The sequence below is a fragment of the Orcinus orca genome, chromosome X (assembly GCF_937001465.1).
Source record: "Orcinus orca chromosome X, mOrcOrc1.1, whole genome shotgun sequence".
Lineage (NCBI taxonomy): Eukaryota > Metazoa > Chordata > Mammalia > Artiodactyla > Delphinidae > Orcinus > Orcinus orca.
In genome coordinates this window covers 17,270,157-17,288,775 of record NC_064580.1, presented here as the reverse complement: position 1 = coordinate 17,288,775, position 18,619 = coordinate 17,270,157, and the positions used below count along the sequence as shown (strand labels likewise).

Genomic DNA, 18,619 nt, shown 5'->3' with positions numbered 1-18,619 from the left:
AGGACTGAGGCCCTTTGCCTCCTCGTTCCTTCCGGGACATTCAACAGTTTATTCTCCCACTGATCAGTTTCTTAAACATTCTCTTTTCTGTGCTGTATATTTCACTTGGGGAATTTTTTAACGATGAGGGATGCTGGTTTCTGTACCGTGCTGCACGGTATTCCTGCCACTTTCAACAAAGAGAAGTTAATGGACTGGCTTTTATTTTTAGAGCCCCATACATGTTGTGTCTAACACAGGCAGGAAAAATAGCACATACTAACACAGCTGGACTGCCTGTGTACTGTCAAACTCCAGAATCCTTCTCTCTTTATGAGGTGCCCCGGGAATAGAAGTTGCTCAGGCACCTCTAAATCAGAATTACCAAGTTGACAGGTCTAAGGAATAGCAATCGTTTCTTGATTTTTAAAATGTTCAGAAAGAAATTTCGTTTCTCCCTGGGGTGAAAATTAGCGGCTGAACCACACTGGGTATGGGCCAGGTCTGAGAAATGTGAAAAGTCAAGTAGACTGTAAGTATATTCTGAAAATCCAACCAAACTATACAGCAGTGAAAAAGAGTGGATTGTAGCTGCCCGCAACCAGTGGGTGGATCTCAGGAACGTAGCGTCGAGAAGGAAGTTGTAGAAGAATGTCAGCAGTTTGATTGCATGTATACTGAGTTCCTAGATGTTGCAAAACCAGTGTGTTTTTAAGAATATAAATGTGGTAAAATGATTTTAAGAAAATGGAAAACATAAAATGCAGAGTGATGATGGCCTCTGAGTGGGAAGTTGGGGACAGGCTCAGGGAGGGGCACATGGGAGATCCTGGCATAGTGTGTCTTTCCCTTGAGCTGGTTGGTGCATGTGTGAACATTTGTTTTATCATTCTTCATACCTTTCGTATTTTATAAAAATTCTTTTGTGTACTCAATATTAAAGAAAGATGAAAAAGAAACACTTGGTTTTTAAAATGGTGTCACACAAAATAAGCCCCAAGCAAAGTGGCATTTTCAACTTTCCCTCTGTGCAGACCAAGCTTGTGATCTTTAAAGCACACTGGAAGTGACGTGGCTTTGAATGGCCTGGGGCGGGGGGCTAGCCACTTTGAACTCCCATCCAGAAATCCAGCCGGGCCATGTGATGAATGGCTCTGACAGCGCATTGTTCCCCTCCCGGATCTCAGATCAATTAAGTCACTGTAGGCGGCTGTGCATATTAATGGCTTTGCTCTTTTAAATGTTCAAGTTTATTTTCATTGTTGGTTGGCATTGTCCGGTACTTGTATGGGTTTTAAAAAACTAGCTTCAGCTAGACTCTCAAAGATGTGGATGGAGCATATCTTTCTTCTTGTAACCTAGAGAAAGGAAATCAAGTGTGGTCAAGTGCATTTACCCAGCCTGTCTCTGCCCTCTGTGTGTAGGTGCTGCCTGTACCCCTAGTTCTTCAATGTGAAATGTTCTCTCATGGTTTCAGGTTCTTAGAAATGTATTCTAAGTTAGTTTGATCGTTATGATGGGGAATGTGTCCATTATCCCTTGGTGCTGTAATAGACTGTCTAAAATTTACTAGCATAAAACAATGATTTGTTATTAATTCTCACAGCTCTGTGACTTGGGCTTACCGGAAGGGTCTCTCTTAGGGTCTTTTGTGTGGTGGTTCTGTGGCTTGACATGGGCTCACTGGGAAGTTCTCACGTCTGGGGCCTCCGTGCAATTACGGTTCAATGTCATCTGGTGCTACAGTTAAATTACAACCTAGGGCTCGACTAAGCTTAAGGTCCAAGACGGCCCATTGAGGATGATGGCCCATTAACCCCAGTTAAGGACTATGCCCTGAGTTGGCACAGCATTCCTTCTCTGCTGTATTTTCTTGGTCAAAGCAGTGGGACCACCTCAGATTCAATGGGATGGAAAAAATAAACTCAAGAAGATCGTGTGGGATGGGAGGAGATATTATTGTGGCCATCTGTGGAAAATATAATCTGCCAAAGATAATGACTTTCAGAGATAGCTTACCTCAGATCAATTTTGTGTCAGGAATCTAGGTTAATTTCATTTTATCATGCGTTAGAAACAAAACAGGTAGTCCACATGAGGGAAAAAATGAAGGCAAAGTTGTATGGATGGCCCCAAATAAGCACCTCCCTCTCAGAATCACAGGCTCCTGGAGCCAGCCTATTTCTCTGATGGTTGAGGACATTCAATCAATCCTTGCCGAGCACCATTCTCATAGGCTTCTCTGGTAGATGGGTGGCATGGTATTCCCTGCCCACAGATGAGCGTCTACAGTGGATCAGGGCTCCCTGCAGTGACAATTTAACTATTGTTTGTGTTACCACCATCCTTCTCAAATAGGCTTTTACATTCTTACCTGAAAATTTTCTTGAAAAGGATAATTGAAAATGTTAAGTTATACCCCCTCCTCACAGCCATACTTAGCTGCTCACCCAGTCCTTGTCCTGTATTTGTCCGTCTTAGTAGAGGATAATTTGAGTTTAGACCGATTTTTAAGAACCTTTTTATCTTGAAATCATTTCAACCCTACAGAAGAGTTGCAAGACTAGAACTCGACTCATCCTGTTAGCATTTAGCCACACTTGCTTCATCATTCCCATCCCCTACTCACTCTCATATAGTCTTCATAGACACACACACACACACATTTTCCAAGAACCATTTGAGAATCAGTTGCAGACATCATGACCCTTTATACCTAAGAATGAAGACATTCTTTTGTATAACCACAGTACAAGTGTGAAAAATCAGAAAAGTTAACATTTGACATGATGCTGTTACTTAATTTATAGACTTAATTTACAGACTGTGTGCAACTTCTGCCTGTTGTCCCAGTGAGATCCTCTGGAACAGTTTTTTTCTCGTCCGGAATCCAACCCAGCGTCCCACATTGCAATTAGTTGTCTTGCCTCCTTAGTCTGCATTAATTTGCAACAGTTCTTCAGCCTTCCTTTTGACCCTGACATTTTTAAAGAGCACAGACCGGTTTTCTGTTTTGTTTTGTTTTTTTTTTGAGGACTGTCCTTCAGTTTGAGTCAGTCTGCTGCTTCCTCATGATTAGACTCAGGTTATACATTTGGGGCAGGAATCCCATGGAAGGGATGTTGGTTCCTTCTCAGCACATCTTATCAGGAGGCCATGATGTCAAGTTGTTTCATTACTGGTGATGGTAACTTTGATCACTGGGTTAAGGTGGTATCCACAGGTCTCTGTGGTATAAAATTGCTCTTTTTCTCTCTGGAAAGTATATAGTAAAATGGGACCATTGACAAATAGACTTCTCAGAATGTTGGCCAAGCTGTGCTGACGAGGCCACAGACCCCTCCCATCCTGTGGGTGGGCTGTGTTCACTGTGCCTGGAGTCAAGTGGCTTTGGAAAAAAATAGAACTAGATTGCAAGATGTGGAGTGAAAAAAGTCCTTTGGGGATCTGCTTTGCAGTAAACTCACGTTCAGAAGCATGACAACCCTCTCCGGAGAGTTCCTCTTGCCGCTCTACTTACAGAGGTGTTTGTTCATATTTCCTACCAGTCATGGAACCTCAAAAGGTTATATAATCCTGCCTTGTGCGTCAGGAAGGCCTGTCTCTACCACCCCAACAAAATTTGTGAATTCCCTTTGTTAGATGTCTAATCATTGGAAGTATTGAACTTTTAAAACTTGGAGTGGAAAACCTATAAAAAAGCAAGGTGAAAAATCAAGTGACGTGGCTCTCTCATCTGTTTACACCTCTTGGGAAAGGTCATTTAAGCACTTAGGATTTGGGCTTTCTTATCTAAAATATGGTTAATAGTAATTTCCTACCTACCTCACTGGGTTATTGTGGTGACCAAATAGACCCTTATTAGATAGACGAGACGGTACTTAAAAACAAAACTCTATGAAAGCACAGTGAGTTCCCTGATTAATTTGTGTTTAATTTTTTTTCATCAGCCAAGATATCTATTTCTAGGAAATTGGGGAAACAGTAGCTTTGCCAGACTTCATTTGGCTTGCAGTAAGTGGTGTGAGCAGGAGACCAGAGAGCCTCGGAGTCTGCCAGACAGACCAGCATTGCCCGGTTCACGCTTCCCACGCTCAGCAGCTCTTGCGGGCAAGGTGCTACATCCACGTAGGGAAGTAGTGAGGCAGGCTGAGCAGGAAACTCTATGGATCTGGAGATAAAATAGGGAACTTCTAAGACTGTATTCTGTAGTTTGGTCATTCGCTGTTAAAAAAATCAATGATTTACCTACACTTCTCTAATTTGAAGGTCGTGTTTGTATTGTGCGTACGAAGAGTGTGTGTGTGTGCGTTCTCATTTATTTTGTTTATTGGGCAAGAGCTGGGGTAGAGGAATGTAGATAGACTCCTTAGTATGTTGAGTTTTATCCCAAATAATTCACCCTTACTTATCAGGTAGCAATTATTTTTAGATGTGTGCTCGTGGATAATTGGCCCAGTATTATTTAGAACAGAACCTTACAGTCTGTGGTGTGAACAGAACCTACGCGTGACTGTTCTCTTAAAGCAAGTTGAAGCAAGGCTGAGCAGGGCTGAGTAGGTCTGAGGCTGTCAGAACCTCTCACACCCAGGGCAGACCAGCTTTTTCCCCGTGGGATTGTAGTCCTGCCCTGCATGTCCCTCTTACAGGCTCCGGGCACACTGACTGAGGGTGTGACTGTCATCGGGCTCATTCCCTTCCGTGAGTGAGCCATTTAGACCAGACCCTGGGTTCGTGTTGGGATCCAGGTGCTGGCATTCTGCTACTAAGGCAAGACTATAGAATGAAGTGGGCCTGCAGCCAGTGCAGGCCTCTTACCCACTCCCCATAGTCCAGCCCCGGGGACCCTCCTGGTGGGAGTGGGGTCTGCAGAAGAGGTCCTCGCATGTCTGCCCATGCGCAGCAGAGGCGCCTGCACCAGGACCCCGGGGGGAACCCACCTCTCAGGCACCACTGAGGGAAGCTCAGATGTGCGCTCGCTGCAGGCAGGTGCCCGAGAGAACTCAAATGGACTGGGCGGTGGGCGCCCAGCACCTCTGCTCTGTCTCACCAAGCAGAGAAGTCATGCCTCACTCCTTGGGGAGGAGGTTGAGGGCAAGGAAGAAGAGCAAATGGCTTTTTGCCAGTCCTTACAACAGCAGAAGTTCCTATTTAATGAGTCAAGATAGGAATGCTTACGGAAGGAGAAGGTGTTTCTGTCTGCGTCATCTACCGTGAAATAGCAGTCTTTCCTATTGCCTCTCTCTCCAAATCCCACATCCAGGAGTAATTGTTTGCCATTGCCTGTCCCTGCACAGGGGTTGGACCAGAGCTGCACAGAGCATGCACTTGACATTCTAGGGAGTAAGTGACATGTTTTGATCACCTCGGTGCATTAGACCAGGTCCTTTAAGACACTCTCCTGGTGGTTATAGCAGCAGTATGGCCCTAGACGACAGCATGGAAGGAGAGTGTTGCCAAGCAGAAGATCCCCTGCTGTACGGTAGTACAGGCTGTTTGAACCTAAATGCAGGTTTTTGCAGCTGATTGGAAAACGATGCTTAATGGAGCGCTGTCATCATGAGGTAGCAGGGCTTGTGGTTTCCCCCGTTTTATTTCTTCCTCCTGCTTTTGGTTCGTTCTTGTCTGTGAGGATAATTCGGATTTTTATTTTATATGTTTCACTAACACCCGATATCTAACATCTGTTGTGTGCTTACTCTGTGCCAGGTCTAAAATGAACATCTGGGGATCGTGGTGACCCCAAGCTCTGGCTTAGCCACCATTGCGACACAGGGAGTAGGGCCAAGTTGGAAGAAGTGGAGTCAGGGAGTCGTGGGCACAGACTGCAGTTCCGCGGCTTACTTAACCTCTCTAAGCCCGCTTCCTCCTCCATAAAGTGACCCTAATAATAGTACCTGTGTCATACCAGTTTTTGACAACTAAAAGAGACATACACGTATACACACATACATACACAACTACACTTAGCAGCACAGGGGCTGGTGTGCAGACAGCCCTCAGGAAGCGTGGACACAGTTTTGGAGGGTGCTAGAGGGAGTGTGAGCTCCAGATCACTGGGGGAGGGATCCAGGTGCGACCCTGGCTGTCTGAACACAGAAGGCTCTGATGATTCCCTCTCAAGCCAGGGCTCTCAGGAGACTCATAGGCGGGCCTCGGGGGGCGTGGGGATTAGGACACTACCCCTCAACCAGAGCAGCACCACTTTTACCTGCTTTATACAGATAGAAGGGGCGTGGGGGGGCGCTGTATGTATGTCTCACCTCAGTGGTTCTCAGCTGGGGGTGATCTTGCCCCTGCAGGGACATTTGACAATGTCTGCAGACATTTTTGATTGTCATAACCTGGGGTGGGTTGCGGGGAGTGGAGATTGCTACTGGCATCTAGCGGGTTGAGGCCAGGGATGCTGCGAAACAGTGCACAGAATAGCTCCACAGCAAGGAATGATTCAGCACCAAATGTCATGGCAGGATTGAGAAACCCTGGTACATGTGCATACGTATATTGAAGAAGCAAGAGGATTCTGTGCCTGGCTTTTATGTGGTTCGGGTCTAGGAACAAAAGTAGAAAACCAAGGTTATATAGAAATGCCTGCTTGTCAAGAGGTCCCTCGGGAATGGTGGGGCCTGAGTTGGCTGAGCCCCAGGGCAGAGGGAGAACGGTCTGCAAAGAGGAGGCACCGTCCACGTGGACGAGGTGTCACGGGGGTTCTGTGTGGCTCCAGGCCTAACAGAATGGTGGCACAAGGGAAGTCGGTGTGGCGAGTATGAAGTGATTCTTTCTGGGGTCACAGTGGTCCAGCTACGGAGCAGACTGCCAGAGAGGGGTGGACAGACCACCATGGAAGTGGGATCTGGACTGATTCCATATCAGTAAAATGGTTGATGCTGAAATAACTGAATTTAAAAAATTCAGATCACGTTCAAGTCGTATTCATGGGGTCATTGTGTGGCCCTCAGCCTGGCATTAACTGAGAAAACGTGTTCTCCTTGGCACCCGGAGCTGGGCTTTTACCATGAGAGCATCATTGGAAAACTGGTCTGCATCTTTTCCAGTCCACATACCACTTGAGGATTATTTTCCACCTCAAGGCCAAGTTTAATGTTGATCTGATTATATTTTTTCCTTACCACCAGGATCTGATTAGGAAACTCTTTAGGTCTCTGGTGAGAAATTGGCCTTTAGTATTATGTTGAGTTGCCATTTTTATTGCTGTTTTTATAGATCAAAAATGGTTGAACATTAGCACTTTCGTATAGTTCAGCCTGCTACAGGGTTGAGAGTGACAGTGTGTAATGCACGAGCAGATTACTTTATGCTCTTCTAAAAGTACTCTGTACAAATGTCACACCCCTGTGCGAACTTTGGGTGCACTCGGCAACTAAAGCTAGGCTGTTATCTACGTCACCAGCAGCCAGTGGTCACCAGGAGCCAGGCCTAGGCCAGCACACCTGTAATGGACCTTCTTCCAACAGATGCAGAGGGAAATAAGCCGGACACAAAAGGGCAAATACTGTATGATTCCACTTCTGTGAGGTATGCGGAATTGTCAAATTCCTGGAGACAGAAAGTGGAAAGGTGGTTGCCAGGGGCTGGGGAGAGGCGGGAGTATGGAGTTAGCGTTTAAAGAGTACAGAGTTCTGGAGATGGACGATGGGGATGGTTGTACCACAGTGTGAATGTACTTAATGCCACTGAACTGTACACTTCAAAGTGGTTAAGATGGTAAAGTTCATGTTGTTTGTATTTTGCCATAATAGAAAAAAATGGGAGCAGGGTCGTTCGTTGCCATATGCTGAAGCCAGATGCAACCCTGGTGCTCCTCTAAAAAGAGGAGGTAGGAAAATGCCTAACGCTTTATTCTTATGTTGTCGTCAAACTTAAGTGAAATTCAGACATGACGTCATTGGCTGGGCTTCCTAAAACATTGTCCCTTCCACCAGGGACATGTTCTAGATACCATATGTTCCTGTTAGGGTGATAATACTTCAGAGACTTCTTATTTATTTATTTATTTATTTTTGGCTGCGTTGGGTCTTCGTTGCTGCGCACAGGCTTTTTCTAGTTGCGGCGAGCGGGCGCTACTCTTCGTTGTGGTGCGCGGGCTTCTCGTTGCGGTGGCTTCTCTTGTTGCAGAGCACGGGCTCTAGGTGCGTGGGCTTCAGTAGTTGTGGCATGCGGGCTTAGTTGCTCCGCAGCATGTGGGATCTTCCCGGACCAGGGCTTGAACCTGTGTCCCCTGCATTGGCAGGCGGATTCTTATCCACTGCACCACCAGGGAAGTCCTACTTCAGGGACTTCTGAGTGTGTGCTCCGCCTCACATTTGTTTGCCTTGAAGGATGAAATTGTTCAACTTTTTGGAACCAGGTGTCTTTGGAACAGAGGCTTCTGTGGTCAGGCCCGGTAATCATCTTCTGGCGTGGTTTTGGTTTTCCAGGGCAACTTCAAAAGCATATCCGCAGTCTCCAAAGAACGTGAAGCCGCCATACCCAGGGTCTCCGGTGAAGTACCGCCTCCCTGCCTTTTCCGGCCAGGAAACACCCAAGAAGAAAGCAGAGAAAGAGAAGAGCAACAAGGAAAGGGAGGGCTCCCTGGCTCAGCAGGCAGCCGGCCCACCTGGGGAGGAGGCCCCAGAGAAGCACGTGGCAGACAGGCACGCCACCGAGAAGCATGAGGCCGCAGCAGGGAAGGCCGAGGGCGGTGGAGGTAGGCCCTCCTCGCCCAGCCGGTTCTCCCTCTGACTCCATGCACACGGGAGTCTCGGGTATGGGGGAGAGACGGGGATTTTTCCCGGAGACAACTCCATGCCCTCGTGCCACTTTCTCAGGCTTGCATGTTGCCCCGAGTCCTTCCCCTCGCTCTCCTGAGGGTCTCCTGGCAGAGGAGGCTGAGGGGCTGACGCTGCTCCTAGCTGTGGAAGCCCACGGGGGTGGTCAGCTGCATCCAGCCAGCATCTGCCTTTCCCACAGAGAGGGTCTTCCTTTAGTCCTTGAAGCTTCCGTGACAGCTGCGGTGAGTTCATCCAGATAGGCGCAGCGGTGGTGGCTGCCTTGGGACTTGCTGGTGACCCTGTCTCTCCTTGTCGCCTCTCCACTGCCCTCCATGGTGGAATGCATCCAGGGTCACAGCCAGCCTGTTGCAGCCTCTCTGCTTGGTGGCTGATGGTGCTGGTCCTGGCAGCATTTCCCATCACCCACTGGGTTGGATTTTTCAATCCCAAGTGGTAGCTGCCGTGTGAGTGCAGTCACTGTTTCATTTCCCTTGATCTTTTCCTCCAATGCAGCCTCGTGGAAGCCCACAGCGGGCACCACTGATGCAGGAGAGGCCACAAAGATGCTGGCCGAAAAGAGACGACAGGCCCGGCTGCAGAAGGAACAGGAGCAGCAAGAACGTCTGGAGAAGGAAGAGCAAGACAGGTATGGGGGTGCTCAGGCCTTCTGAGACCGCGGAAACTCCCAGCTCCTGGATATCGGTGTTACCGACAGCCCCTGTTCTCGGCATACACTCTAGGACCAGCCAGGCCTCGTAGAGCTATCAAAGGAGTTTGAGTTTTGTTTATAGAGTGAGGTTCTGCCTGAAAAGACAGGCGGTTCCAGATGTAGACATCTTGATTCTGCTTCCTGAATCGTGTTTTTTTTCCCCCAAATTATTCTAACTTTCACCCCCAGGTAAGAGAAAGGAGGGTTGAGCAGAGGCTCCTAGCTGGGGCCGAAGCCGACCTCATAGGCCATGAGACACGAGGTACGGGGACTCCCATCCTGGAGCACGAAAGAAGATGTCATGGCAGTGGTCCCTAAACTTTGGAGGGTGTCAGAGTCAGTCAGGGGTTGCGGTGAAAATACACAGGCCCAGGCCGTGTCCCGCTTCAGTAGCTCACCAGACTTTGAGAACCACTGCATTGACCCCTGGGGCACTTGGTCAAAATACAGACGGTTCTGCCTATTCTGGTCTTAGTATTCAGAGAGAAATGCATGTTGAAGGGCAAGGTAGAGTTTATCATTAAATTGATAAAGGAAGCTCTTAGGATAATCACAGAGTACAGTCCAGTACTGTTGAGAGGATTTAACGTGACAGGGAGCCAGCCACGTTGCTGTGTTTCACTCAGCTATGGCGCTGAGTTTAATCAGTAATAGAATATTCTTCATCCTTAAGTGACCTTGGCAAGTCTGTTGTGGTCTGTCATTACACTTCTGCTGATTTATTTCTTTGAAGGAGGAGGGGGGAGGTCTGGCTGGTTCCTTCTTCGAACTCTGGACTTCTCTGATGATTTTCCCACCTCCAACCTTTTGGTTAACAGCAGCAGGTCTTTTTACTGAGTGGTGTGCTTGGGCTGGGTTGGGTGGGCCGCAGGATGTGTGAAGGGAGGTCCCAGGAGAGGAGGATGAGTCGCAGGACCTCAGTGACAGGGCTTGGGATGTGCGGGCCCTGAGCAGGTGAGTCGCGTGCCTGTAGCTTGTGCTAAGGAAGGTGCAGCTCTCTGCCTTCCAGCCAGCACCCTCTCCCGTTTCCTTCACAGCGCAGCTCCTCAAAGAATTGACTGTACTGCCTGTCTCTATTTCCTCTACTCACACTCAGTCTGCAGACCTCACACTCACCATTCCTCCTAATTGCTGGACTCCTAATCCATTTCTTGGTTGGCTTTGACCGTGTCGCGCTTGCCCTTGCTTCTCTTGCCTCTCCTTCTCAGTCTCCTCTGTCTCCCGCTCAGCCCCTCACGCATCACCTGGGCCCCCAGCCCTCAGTCCTTGGCCAGCTTCACCTGACAAGCCCTTCCCGAGCAGCGCTGCGCCCTCCTGCCTGGCCCGCGCCCCCAATGCGCTGCCAGCTTCCTCTGGCTTCAAAAGTTTGGGGCTCGCATTTCACACAGCGTCCTCATGCTCAGCATTTGGGGTGCTAACCCAACTCTGCTCTCATCTCCCTTTCTACCCTCATCTTTTCTTTGCCTTGTTTTACCATCTATTTCTGAAGCCAATTTCATCTTGCTCTGTAAACCTTCAATACTTTCTGGTACAAGGGAGGCATTAAATCACACATGGGTACTGATGCCTCCTGAGCCTGTGCTGTCCAGTACCACCGCCTCTAGTCCCAGGTGGCCACCGAAATGGAAATACACTAAGATCAAGTCCAATTCAGTTCCCCAGCCGTATGGCCACATTTCAAGTGCTCAGTAGCTACATGGCTAGTGGCTACCATATCGGACTACACAAATCTCTAGAACGTTTCCCTCATCACAGAAAGGTCTGTTGGCTAGCACTGGTCTTAGAACCTGCAGGCAGTATTACCAACTGCTTTATGCTTTCCTTTAAGTGTGTCCCACACACATCTCAAATTGAGCATTTCCAAAGCAGACCTTACTGTCTTTCTCGCAGACTTGCTTTTCCTTTCACAAGCTCAGTCCTCCATGTCTCCAGGCAACCAGATCAGATGTGTCCAAGCCAGCTCTCAACTTCCCCTCTCCTTCCTCGTCAGTGTCCCGTCCCCTGTCAGGTCTGTCTCGGCCGCCTCTAGCATCTCTCTCGTCTCCCTTCCCCTCCAGCCCCTTCTCCCCTCCTGAGCTCTGGCCCCTGTGGTCTCTGACCTGGACTGTGTCTGTGGCATCCGCACTGAGCTTCCCGCTCTAGGTCTCGCGGAGCTCGTCCACTGTCCACGCTGTGTCCCCAGTGCCTGTTCTCAAATAAGTGTCATTGTCCTGCTCCTGTCCTTTAACAAGCCGGTGACTCCCCTGCCCACAGGAGGCCTGCCACGGCCTGAGCACCCCTGTGTCCTGCAGGTCCACACCTCCTCATCTGCTTTCACGCTGCCTCCCGTGGCCTCGAGCTCCTTGTCAGCAGACACATTTTCCATTGTCCGACTCGGGTCAAGCACTGCTCCCTGTCTGCAAGCCTTTCCAGCCCTGCCCCTGGGAGAGAACAGACCTCTCCCCCTCTTCGCCCGCCCAGCCCGGCTGGTCGGCTGATCACAGAACCTCCTCATTTGTTCACAGGCCTACTTCCCCCAACTAAGCACCTTGGCCGGGGTACAGTCTTTGGATCACTGGTGCTGGCGCTCAGTGAACATACAGGAAAGGTAGAGAAGTAGGAAGAGGCCCAAATGAGAAGCCATTGCAATTGTGGGTTAAGAGAAGGCAGCGCAGTGTGGTGGAGCTCGAGCTGGAGGAGTGAAGGCGGGTTCAACAGAAATGGGCCCATTCAAAGTCGACGCCAAGGTTTGATTCTAAGCATAGGAGAATGGTACACCCAATGACAGATAAAGGAAGGACAGAAGGAATTGATTTTAGAGGGTAAAAACAAGCCATTTGATTGTAGATAAACTAAGTTTAAGGTGCCTGCAAGATATCCAGGTGATTAGAAATGGAATTGAAGCCTGGGGCCTAGGTAAAAATGAGAGCAATACCCTTGACCCAAAATCAGTTTTCCTCTCTCTTGCCAGAATATGAAGCTTTGCTAGCACCACGTGGGAGGTGAGAAAGTACAGTACCACACAACCAGGGCCTGGAACACAGCGGACACCTCTTGGGATAAGATCATCCTCGCTCCTGTTTTGTGCTTAAGAGTCAGTGGTTGAAGCCACACAAATGTAGTTGCCAGATGAGAGAATATAGAGAAAATAAAGATACTTGAGCCAAACCGTGGAAAGCCAATCACTGTGACAAACTGGTGAGGAAAACGCCATCCGAGTCAGGGATGAGACTGCTCAGAGCAGAAGGGCTGACAAGGTGCCCAGACAGCTGGGCCCGGAAGAAGAGCAAACGCTGGTCCAGTCCCCGCTAGCAGTGACCCTGGGGCTCTCCTGGAAGCATGCAGAACAGGGCACAGTGCCTGGGCTCGTGGATGGCCCAAGATAGAAATCAGGATTCTTGGAGCAAGAAACCCTAGACCCTGGGTCCGCCCCAGGGAAGGCACTGGCAGAAACTAGAAGCAAAGAGATCTTACTGGGATTGCAAAATGAGTCATGTTAAGAAGTTAAGATAGCTGCTGTGGGCCCAAGTGGAAAGATAGTTGAGTTAGGCACCCTCCATCAGCAGGGTCACATAGCCAGGCTGCAGCTCAGTGTCTGTGCGAGAGTTGGCCTGGGCCCGGCCCTTCCGGCAGAGGTCCTGGTGCCGCTCAGCCCTGGCAGCTCGTCGGTTGAGCCTCTGGGTGGTGGACTGTCGGGGTAAGAGCTGGGCAGGCAGGGCCCGTCTGGCGCGGGGGGTGGCGGCCGAGTCAGGAAGGGAGAGCCAGGCCCTCACAGGAGGGAAGTCGAATGCCGCTTGCACCTGCGAGACGTGTCGAGGCTGAGGAAAGGCCGTTGGTCTTGGGGTTTAGGACACGAATGGAGGTTTGGGGGGAAATCATGGAGAGGGGTGGAGACAGAAGCAGCTTGACAGAGGTGAGATGGCATCAGCAGAATGCAGGGGAGAGGGGACAGAGGAGAGTTGTTTGGGATCCCTGAGGCCTGAGTGTTTTGCAGGCCGTGGGAAGGTCCGTGTAGAAGGACAAAGCGATGGAAGGAAGAGAGGGGGACGGTGGAAGGAACTCGGGTGCGGGGCTGTGTGTGGAATTAATAGTGTGGTTGGTGGCATTTATAATCCTTTGCATCTAAGCAGAAAAAAGGGGGCATTTTCTGAGCAGGAATCCTGTAGAGGAGTGAAGTTTAGGAAGCCCAGATCAGGTGGCCCCGGTCTTCTCTGGAAAGTGGTTGATGATGCCATCGACTAAAGAGGATGTGGAAGACGGTGGAAAAGTGGAGGTTTGGACTGTTCCCCTGGGGGTCTGGGAGGTGAGGATGGATGGCTGGCGTGGCGGCTGAGGTCCAGGGAAAGATGACCAGTCAGCCTTGTCTGGGCCTTACTTCAACCACTGTTGACAACCCAGGAGGGCCCAGAGTGGCCCCCATGCCATCCCACAGATGCTCAGTGGCTGGGCAGCCTGGGCGCCCTGAGAGAAGAGGGAGCGGATGCAGGGACGGCACAGAGCTGCCCGGGGCCGGTCAGGAGAGAAGGCGGCGAGGGACGGGTGAGGGCAGATCAAAGAAGGGGAAGGTTAGAACATTGAAGGTTAAGCTTTTTTAAATGAAAACTTTTAAGCACGTAAGGAAGGGAGAAAGTGAAACCCACATACTCATCCGGAGATTGAATGAGTCGAGACTGAACATGTGTCAGGGACATGGTGCAAATGTGAGAGGGTGGGACGAGAGGGGGCCGGCGCCTGGAGCTTGAGAGATGGGGGTCGTTACACAGAAGACCCTCACCGGTGGCCGGGAACGGGGATGAGGGATGTATCCACTGAATGATGACTACAGTGCACAGTTTTCTGGTACTTTCTATCTGGTGAGGAAGGGGGGTAGGTTTGGGGTGGGTGGCAGGAGCAAGGACGGGCGGGGGTGACAGAAGTACACGTGGGTCTGGTGAGCTCCGGAGGGAGCCGGTAATGACGGTAAGGGCAGTGGGGTCGGGCTGCCTGCAGCAGAGGGGCGCTGGGGAAATGACACTGCCATGTCCTCTCTGGTTCGTTAAGCAGGGAGAGAAAGAGTGTTTATTCTTGGAGAGGATTTTGAGAGACTTGGTTTCACACAGGGAAAGCCAGTTTTTAGCTACTTTGGGGGAAGCAGAGTGTGGTTAAATGGAGGGAATTTTGTCTGTAGGGGCTTATGGGCCTGTGGGGAGGAATTTATGTTGTGGGTGATGACTTGGATTATGGAGACGTAGGGGCTAAGAGGATGTGTTACTGCATAGCTATGCATCGGGCACCTCTGAAGTCCTCCTGGTAAAACGGAAGAAACCGAGTGGCTTTTCAGATCCTAAGGATGAAGTAGCTTGTGGGTTAATTTATATACGTATCCTTCGTGTATTAACTTCTCTGAGACAGTCACAACTGGCTCCTTAAAAGAGAGAGAAATACTAAAACAGTGCTCTGATTAACCTTGGGAGAAGTTTTGTTATTGACACATCCGGTTTTTACAATCCTGTGTTGGGCATCCTAGTCTTTCATTGAGGAATCTAAGAACTGGTGAGTTTCTTTCTGACTAGGCCCCATAATGCTCTTCTCCAAAGTTCTCCAGAATATTTGTTAGTAATTTCAGTTGTTCCAGCTTTTAGGCACTGCACCCTCTGTGAACATAGAATACATTGTCATGTCCCATTGTAGTTTTAGGCTAATGTCTTTGTGTATTTTTTTACCTTTTAAAATATTTCTTTGGTAGCACATAGGCTAATTGCCTCCGTGATTCCTAAAGCCAACCGTTAGGGTGGAAGGATGTTCTTTTTAAGTCTTGATCATTTATAACAATATACCAGCGCCCCAGTAAGTCAGTGGTACATGCTTCCAAATAAAGATAATTTCTGAAAAACATACACATTTACAGATGCGCTTAAAAGGACACTGGGAATTGAAGAGAGCGTTCATTTTAAATTGTAAAACACACTAGCATTTGAGAATCTGCCCAGGACCAGGCATTGTGCTAAGTGCTTCCCATTATCTCATTTAATTCCCACAGTGATGTCGAGGAGCCAGTAATATAGCTATTCCCATTTTTTTTAAATGGGCATCAGAAATGTTGAGTGACTTTCCAAGGAAGGGTCACACAGCAAGTGGCACAATCAGAATGCAGTCTTGGTCTTGCCCATGTGGCACATTGCCAGTCAGTAACTCGCTGCAAAATGAGTATAGTTATCCACATTTTTTCATAGAAGAGGAAAGTGACACACATGAGCAGGAAGAACGTTAGAAATGTAAAAACAAGCACTTAGACTTTACAGAGTTTTCCCTCACTGCTTAAGCTCTTTATCGTTACATCGCTGACCATTCATCTGTGGATGAAAAATGTCTAAATGCCATTTAATTTTCATTTAGCAAAGAATAAAAGCTAAAATTTTTTTAAAGAATGCCAAGATAAATGGAAAATAGATGCTTTAATTCCTTAAATGTCAAGTTTCTGTTGAGCATTTTCTTCCATTTGCTGCTTCAGAAGTCACATACTAATTAAAACCAAAGTGAACTTTTTGAGCTCCTAGTCACTGCTCTCAAATTGCTGACTGGCACAGATGTGAGAGTCACTGAGACACTTCGAGGTTTTTTTTCTTTTTTTTTTTCTAGCTTAAGTTGTTTTTTTTTTTAACATCTTTATTGGAGTATAATTGTTTTACAATGGTGTGTTAGTTTCTGCTGTATAACAAAGTGAATCAGCTATACCGTATACATAGATCCCCTTATCCCCTCCCTCTTGCGTCTCCCTCCCACCGCCCCTATCCCACCCCTCTAGGTGGTCACAAAGCACCGAGCTGATCTCCCTGTGCTATGCAGCTGCTTCCCACTAACTACCTATTTTACATTTGGTAGTGCATTTAAGTTGGTTTTAAATATTTATCCTACTCAGTTTTTAAGGAATTCTCATTCAATAAGAATGATGGGGGCTTCCCTGGTGGCGCAGTGGTTGAGAGTCCGCCTGCCGATGCAGGGGACACGGGTTCGTGCCCCGGTCCGGGAAGATCCCACATGCCGCGGGGCGGCTGGGCCCGTGAGCCATGGCCGCTGAGCCTGCGCGTCCGGAGCCTGTGCTCCGCAACGGGAGAGGCCACAGCAGTGAGAGGCCCGCGTACCGCAAAAAAAAAAAAAAAAAAAAAAAAAAAAAAGAATGATGGGCCTGTGGTCATTTGTAAATTGGCTAGGGAACATCTGTGTCTTCATTACAGTCTATTCACAAATCAATACATTATTACTCTGGGTATCACAGAATTTAAAGTCCACTTTGCTTATTATTTTTTTTGGTAACGTTATGGACTGGAGTGGCTTTCTGAGAAGGATGTGAGTCATTTTCTTAAGTGGATGCTAACTCATATGCATGTGTCTGTGACAGTGGCAAGTGTTATGCTCTACTGTTGGCACATAGCTCTTGGTAGTTTACCTTTTGGGCACGTCATCGTTGTCTTCTAACATCATTTATGTTCTCAAAAGGCTGGAGAGAGAGGAATTGCAAAGAAAGGCAGAGGGGGAAAGACTTCGCCTAGAAGAAGCAGCCCGTAAGCAGGAAGAGGAAAAGAAGCGGCAGGAGGAAGAAGAGAAAAGGAAGGCGGCAGAGGAGGCCAAGCGGAGGGCCAAGGAGGAGCTGCTGTTGAAAGAAGAGCAAGAAAAGGAAAAGCAAGAAAAAGAAAAGCAGGAAAAGGCCATGATTGAAAAGCAGGTACTGTGCAAATCCTTATATAGACTTTCCTTAAGGGCCTTAGTTAGTATTAGGTAAAATTAGTTAAATTTGGATGACTCATAATGTTTACTTGAAGTTTTTCTTTAACTGGGCTAGTTAATAAATATGAGTTACTTTGGGCAACAGAAGTGAAGTTGGTAGTATTTGCTGTATGTCCGTTTGGGTTCCCCCAAAGGCAGACCCTGGATGAGAACTTGGGTGCCAGTAGTTTATTTGGGAGATGATCGCAGGAAGCTGGTAGGGGAGTGAGAGGAAAGCACATTGGTGAGTGGGTTACTGTGGGCAGCTGGAACTTGCTCACTATGGAACTCTCTGAGAGACTGTGGACCATGCCTTAGGATTATCCCCTTGAGTGGTGAGGAAACTAGGTTGCCTTCCAAGTCCTGCCCCTTATGGTTGCAGGTCACTGAGGGGAAATTAACTTCCTGAAATTTCTAGCCACATGCATACTTATGGCCAGAGACTACCCTCAGACACAGAAAGACCTTGACCTTGTACGCAGAATGTCTGCAGGTGATTTGCATGGTGGACCGAGGTCATATGAGTGAGACCCAACCATGTCTGCTGTGTCGTAGAGCAGGCTGTGTAAATCCACATTGAATATTCGAGCAGCACCCACTTTTCGGTCGATGATGAGGTGGAGGAATATAGGTGCAAACCCCAGGGAATTAACTAGCGTTTTCTTCAGCTTAGTAAAGCCTATCCCTTCTTTTACATGTTTCTACCAGAAGGAAGCAGCAGAAGCAAAGGCCCAGGAGGCAGCTAAACAGATGCGTCTAGAAAGAGAGCAGATCATGCTGCAGATTGAACAGGAGCGACTGGAGAGGAAGAAGGTAAGGGCTAAGGGATCAGGAGTACTTAGGGTGAGGCAGGGACAGGAAGTGAGTCCAGTTATGTTCTGCAGTTGTTGGGTACGGTGCTCTTAGAATTGTTATTTAGGTTGATTTCGTTGATCATACTGTTGTGTCTTTATTAGTTTTCTGTCATCTTGTTCTTTCATTTACTGAGAGAGGGGTATTGAAAGCTCCATCTGTGATTATGGATTTCTCCACTACTCCTTCCAGTTCTATACATTTTTGTTTTTATATACATAATTTGAAGCTCTACTGTTAGGTGGATTTATATTTCAAATTATTAAATTTTCCCATTGAATTACCCTTTTATCTTTATGAAACGTCCTTCTTTTTTTTTTTTTTTTTTTTTGCGGTACGCGGGCCTCTCACTGTTGTGGCCTCTCCCGTTGCGGAGCACAGGCTCCTGACGCGCAGGCTCAGCGGCCATGGCTCACGGGCCCAGCCGCTCCGTGGCATGTGGGATCTTCCCGGACCGGGGCACGAACCCGTGTCCCCTGCATCGGCAGGTGGACTCTCAACCACTGCGCCACCAGGGAAGCCCTGAAACGTCCTTCTTTATCTCTAGTAATATTTCTTAAAGTCTACTTTGTCAGCCTTTTTGTGA

General features: G+C 48.3%; 1 protein-coding gene across 4 annotated transcripts in view; it reads left to right on the top strand.

The window, feature by feature from the left end:
• The window catches only part of MAP7D2 (MAP7 domain containing 2), a 107,994-nt gene that overhangs the window by 80,505 nt on the left and 8,870 nt on the right, over window positions 1–18,619 (top strand). For all 4 annotated transcript variants that reach the window (XM_012537880.3, XM_049704728.1, XM_012537881.3 and 1 more), the window contains 4 exons: window positions 8,418–8,686; window positions 9,264–9,396; window positions 16,915–17,140; window positions 17,890–17,994. In XM_012537880.3, coding sequence (XP_012393334.3) covers window positions 8,418–8,686; window positions 9,264–9,396; window positions 16,915–17,140; window positions 17,890–17,994 — 733 coding nt within the window. The remainder of the gene's footprint in view (window positions 1–8,417; window positions 8,687–9,263; window positions 9,397–16,914; window positions 17,141–17,889; window positions 17,995–18,619) is intronic.